The 5289-nt window shown below is 49.7% G+C and overlaps 1 protein-coding gene across 1 annotated transcript; it reads right to left on the bottom strand.

The window, feature by feature from the left end:
* Positions 1-698: 698 nt before the first annotated feature.
* On the bottom strand, positions 699-4765 carry Lrcol1 (leucine rich colipase like 1). The gene is made up of 5 exons (XM_050158927.1): positions 4661-4765; positions 3428-3553; positions 3136-3261; positions 2896-3018; positions 699-728 (listed from the first exon to the last, which is right to left on the bottom strand). The coding sequence occupies exons 1-5, from the start codon at positions 4763-4765 to the stop codon at positions 699-701; spliced, it is 510 nt and encodes a 169-aa protein (XP_050014884.1).
* Between the last annotated feature and the right edge of the window lie 524 nt (positions 4766-5289).

The following is a 5289-nucleotide window of genomic DNA, read 5'->3' as shown; positions in this document are numbered from 1 at the left end:
AGACTCAGCTAATTTTCTTTTCTTTTATTAGTAGACATCACAAAATGATATTTTATTCATTTAGGCTTGCATTTATTTCATTAGGAAGAAGGCGTGGCCCCATCTCTCTCTCTCTCTCTCTCTCTCTCTCTCTCTCTCTCTCTCTCTCTCTCTCTGTGTGTGTGTGTGTGTGTGTGTCTGTGTAGATCAGATGGCAGACCCCAGGGATAGAACTCAAGTTGTCAGCCTTGGTAGAAAGTACCTTTACTCACTAAACCATCTTGTTGGCCCAAAACTGCTATTTTGTAAGTATGGTTAAAGATAATGCTGAAGCCAAAAAGTTGGAAACAAAACGTCCTAGAAATGTCAGCAATTATTAAAAGTTGCATATTACCACTTTGAACTTGCACATTTATATAGTTTGCCTTACAGTTGATGTAATAAACACTTTAATATTAAGTTAGTAACCAAAAGGCATCTTCTTTTGTGGTATTGGGTTTAAACTTACAGCCTTGAGTGGACCAGGCTGGACCACGCCATATCCTGTCCTAAGAAAGACACCAACATCTCAAACTCTTTCGGTGATCCCAGCCGCAGCTTGTTCATAGTATCACCTCCACATTCCTCAGCAATGCTCAGGGAAAGACAGAGATGGCACAAGACACTGATGACGCAGGAAGACCAGAGACTGTGCTATTCCCCCTCAAACACCCAGCAGTCTAAGGTCCAGGGCCCTGGCCACGAGGAGTCTAGGAAAACATAAAGCAGGTGTTGGACTCATAAGTCAAATGGAACTGAAGGACCCCCTTCTACAGAGGGCTCATCAGGTGTAGTAATAGGAGCAGCGGGGCTCCGTCCCCAGCACCCCGGCCGCCTGCTAGCTTATACCCCAAAATAACAACATACAAATTGTATTCTTTTAAACACTGCTTGGCCCATTAGCTTTAGCCCTTACTGGCTAATTCTCATATCCTGATCAACCCATCTCTAATAAACTGTGTAGCACCGGTCTTACCGGGAAAGATTCAGCATGTCTGACCTGGCGGTTTGCTTCATCGCGTGCATCTGCCCGGGAGAGGGGAGGATGGCCTCTGCTCCAGAGAGCAGAGTTGTCGAGTCTGAGCTTACTCCCTCTTCCTCCCAGCATTCTGTTCTGTTTACTCCTCCCACCTATGTTTTAACCTATCAGGACCAAGCAGTTTCTTTATTATAATTAACCAATGACCTTCCTCCATCAATCAGGAAGGGAGGAAGAAGAAAGGGAGCTTAGCAGGGACAGATTCAGCTAGCCCAGCATGGGCAAGTGTGGGCAACAAAGGTGGGCCTGGGTCAAAGTTGGAGAGTAAGGGGGACCTCAGCAGCTCACACTGGAGAAACTGCCAAAGAAAAACAGCCTATAGAAATGGCTCAGCAGTAAGAGCACTGGTTCCTCTTCCAGAGGTCCTGAGTTCAATTCCCAGCAACCACATGGTGGCTCACAACCATCTGTAATGAGATCTGGTGCCCTCTTCTGGCCTGCAGGACTACAGGCAGGCAGAACACTGTATCCATATTAAAGAAATAAAAAGAAAGAGAGAGAGAGAGAGAAAGAGAGAGAGAGAGAGAGCGCTATGGACTGCACAGATACTTTCTCACCAATCAGTAGCTTTTATTTCTGTGTAGGAATTGATCAGCCATTCTATGATTTGTTCTTAGAAGCTGCAGGACTCAAGTTCATATCAACAACAAGCATCAGACACCTCTAATTTCCACAGATTTTTAGAACCCATTGGAACAGCATGGTTGCAAACAGAGCACTCTCTGCTCTCTGAAGTCCAGTTTTAGTTCTGTGGTTGCAGGCTCTTGTTCATTCACTAAAGGGCAGCAAAAATCAGAGAGAAAAATCACATGAGTTTGATCCTAAGCACTAACCACAGCACCCTTGTTCGGGTCCAGACGCCGTGACTACCTGACTCTTTCCTTCATTTAAGCTGTGCCAGGATGTCCCTAGAGGCAATCAAGCTAAAGCAGCTCCAACAGGAGGGGGCCCTTCTGGCAGGTGCCATATTCTTTTAGGTTATTTGAGACAGGGTTTCTCTGTAGCCTTGGAGCCTGTCCTGGAACTCACTTTGTAGACCAGGCTGGCACCGAACTCACAGATCTCTACCTGCCTCTGCCTCCCGAGTGTTGGGATTTAAGGCATGTGCCACCACCACCCAGCAGGTACCATATTCTTAACCTTAGGAGCCATAGACCCCTGTGCACAGGTTGGTATTATGATGTCAAACAACAAAATATGTATTTAACTCCACATGACACCCATGGTCTACACAGCCCATGTATACAGTCTTGCTGCCGACTCCCACAGTGTTCATCATCCGTAGTCCTCCCTTGTCCTCTGGCTCCACTAAGGACCAGCAGAAAGTAAAGGAGACAGGAAGGAGAGAAGTTGGGAGACATTTCTACTTGGTAATTGTAATGATACCTTTACTTGATAGATACCACAGACAGACAGACAAACAGATACGGAGAGACAGATAGAGGGACAGAGACAGAGCTATGAGATACAGAGAGAGACAGAACAGACAGATAGAATACACATGTACAGATACAGACACACTCCTGTAGGCCTGGAGACTGGTTCTGCCCCAGCTCCCGGTGGTACTTTAAACACTAGCTTCCTGGCTTGTGCAAGCTTCTGGTCCCTCCAGGTGGGATCAACAGACCTTTATCATTGTGTAGCTTCACACCCAGAGGGCTCAGTGCCTGGTCCAGGAACTGTCACCCCACCCCCCACCCCCAGCCTGCTCCAGCTGTCTCCTCCACTTTAGCAACTGCATAGGGACCCTTAACCACAAGCAGTCACTGTGCCCTTTGTTGGTGGGACCTGCCCTCCGCAGCAGCTTTAGTAGGTGGGGGTTGGGGTGGGTGACTTACCACTGGCAGGCACAAGGCCAAGAGCCCAGTTCTCTTTGTGCAGTGGGGAGAGCTGGTCTCACTCAGCGGGAGGCAGCAGAGGCTCCAGCACTCTGAGTGGCTTTGGCATTTGTCCCCTTCTTGCTGGAGAGAGATGGTCAGATATCATCTAGTCCCAGGGAGGGCGTTCCTTCCCTTTTCTCACCAGGGAGCCCACTCCCATGGGGTGGCCCCTCACCTGGTCCCTTGCTCCATGCTCACCTTGCGCCAAGATACACACTGCAAGAAGATGGTCTTTGCTGAGCAGAACCGGTTAGGGCTGTCGCCAGTCCGGATGCAGCAGCTGCTGTGGCATTCTAAGTGGTCTTCACAGAAATGTCCATTCGGCTGTGAGGGAGCAGGAGACCTCTAGCACCCTTGGGGACCCCCTTACATCCCGCCCCCCACAGGGCCCACTTCCTTTAGCTCATCCAAAAACAGGTAGGAGTGGGGTCAGAAGGTGTCCCCTGCTGGTTTCTTTCCCTCCCTGGGTGTCACTAGGGGCCCCAGTCACCTTCTTCCAGGGTAAACATTGCAAGAACACGGTCTGGGGTGTGCAGAACTTCTGCGGGTTCAAGCTGTTAGTGACACAGCAGTCACTCTGACATTCAGAATTGTGTTCACACGGCTCTCCGATCACCTGAAACATTCCGATTCTGTTTACCTGCCCCAGGGCAGTTCAGTAGACCCCGTCCCCAGGAGGGCTTCTCCGGTCAAACACTACCACCACCCATTTTGGCTTCCTTAAATCAACCACCCTTCAATTCAAGATGAGCTGTCTGACCTGGGAAGGAGAAGACAGAAAAGGTAGATGGCAGTAGGGGAGGATGAGGAATGGGGAGAGAGTGAGATCATCTTAGCAGAGCCGAGTGGCGCACACCTTTGATCGCAGCCCTTGGGAGGCAGAGGCAGGCAGATCTCCGAGTTCAAGGGCAACCTGGTCTAGAGTGCCTGCCCGGGCAGCCTGGGCTACACAGAGAAACCTGGTCTCAAAAAAACCAAAACTTAGTTCCTCCACCCCCCAAAGCGTCTGTTGTTATAGGCCAGGTACACAGAAGGCAAGCTGAGACAGAAGGAAGGACCAGGCGGCAGAGCAATAGGGCCTGGGCAGGAAACACTACAGACAAACCCTGCGCTGTCTGGCTCACCTCTGATGCCAGGTGAAGAAACGGAGGCTCAGAGACAATCACTTTCCCAGGGCCGCACAGTTAGCTCGGCAGGAGCTAGCAAAGGAAGACCAGGGGGCTCCACCCAGATCCCTTCTGTCTTGCTTTTTAAAACAAAAACAGCGTGTTGGCTGTAGGTTAACTGCTAAGGAGACCGCAACCAGAGGTCAGCAAGGAGCCACACCAGGGCACACAGGAGAGAAGGCAGAGGAGAAGCGAATCACAGAGCAATAGGACACAGCACTGGGTGATTTGGGTGTGTGTGCAAAGGCACAGAAAGGAATTATGGGAGATCCTCAGAGAGTCCTTATCCCCTGCCTTCTGGAGCTTTCTCCAATCTGCTGTGTCTTTGGGGCTCCATTGGCAGATGGGGTTGCAAGAGGGTTAGGTGCAGCAGTAGGGTGTATCCTCAGACACTTTACAATTGTGCAACTTAGGGTCTGTGTTCTCCAGTCCCTCCCCACTGGGCCTGCCCAGATCATCGAGGCCCTGGCTTCCCCACCCTGCCACAGGCCTCTGTGAACTAGATTCCAGCCTCCTACCTAATAAGCATGCAGTGGGAAGACATAGTCTGAGCTCACCTTATAGGCTAAAATCACCTCTGTCTTCCTATCCTGGAACGTGGACCCAGCCTGGAGCAGCAGCAGCAGCAGCAGCGGCAGCAGCTTCCACACCATGACAGGCATCACACATTAGGCCTGCTAGGGTATTATGGAGTTGGCTCTGCCCTTGGCACCCAGCAAAATATCCCCTTCCTTCCCCAGTGCTTTCTCTTATAAAATAGCTTTTATAAATATTCAAATGTATTTTTATGAGCAGTTTTGGGTTTACAGAAAAAACACGCATAAGGTCCACGACTGTGTTTCAGTCAATGGACTGACTGCCTAGCATATCCATCGCCCTCAGTTTGATCTCCAGCAATGCATAAACATGACGGAACTCCCAGCACTGGGAAGTAGAGGCAAGATAATCAGAAGTTCAGGGTTATTTTTAGCCACATGGCAACTTTGAAACCATCTTGGACTATGTGATACTCGCTCTCTTTCAAAAGAAACAAACAACTGGGGGCTGGAGAGATGGCTCAGTGGTTAAGAGCATTGCCTGCTCTTCCAAAAGTCCTGAGTTCAATTCCCAGCAACCACATGGTGGCTCACAACCATCTGTAATGAGGTCTGGTGTCCTCTTCTGGCCTGCAGGCATACACACAGAC

This window comes from Alexandromys fortis, unplaced genomic scaffold (assembly GCF_014885135.2).
Source record: "Alexandromys fortis isolate MF-2015 unplaced genomic scaffold, M_Fortis_MF-2015_v1.1 scaffold_90, whole genome shotgun sequence".
Lineage (NCBI taxonomy): Eukaryota > Metazoa > Chordata > Mammalia > Rodentia > Cricetidae > Alexandromys > Alexandromys fortis.
Note: the sequence above shows the minus strand (reverse complement) of the source record. Positions and strands in the feature narration are given on the sequence as shown.

Bases quoted from the DNA above. Each gene is read 5' to 3' on its own strand.
- Lrcol1 (XM_050158927.1), bottom strand. From the start codon at position 4,765: ATGCCTGTCATGGTGTGGAAGCTGCTGCCGCTGCTGCTGCTGCTGCTG. The intron at 3,019-3,135 runs GTGAGCATGGAG...ATCTCTCTCCAG, and splicing joins AGTGTGTATCTTGGCGCAAG to CAAGAAGGGGACAAATGCCA. The intron at 729-2,895 runs GTAAGTCACCCA...ATGTTTTCCTAG, and splicing joins TGGCCTTGTGCCTGCCAGTG to ACTCCTCGTGGCCAGGGCCC.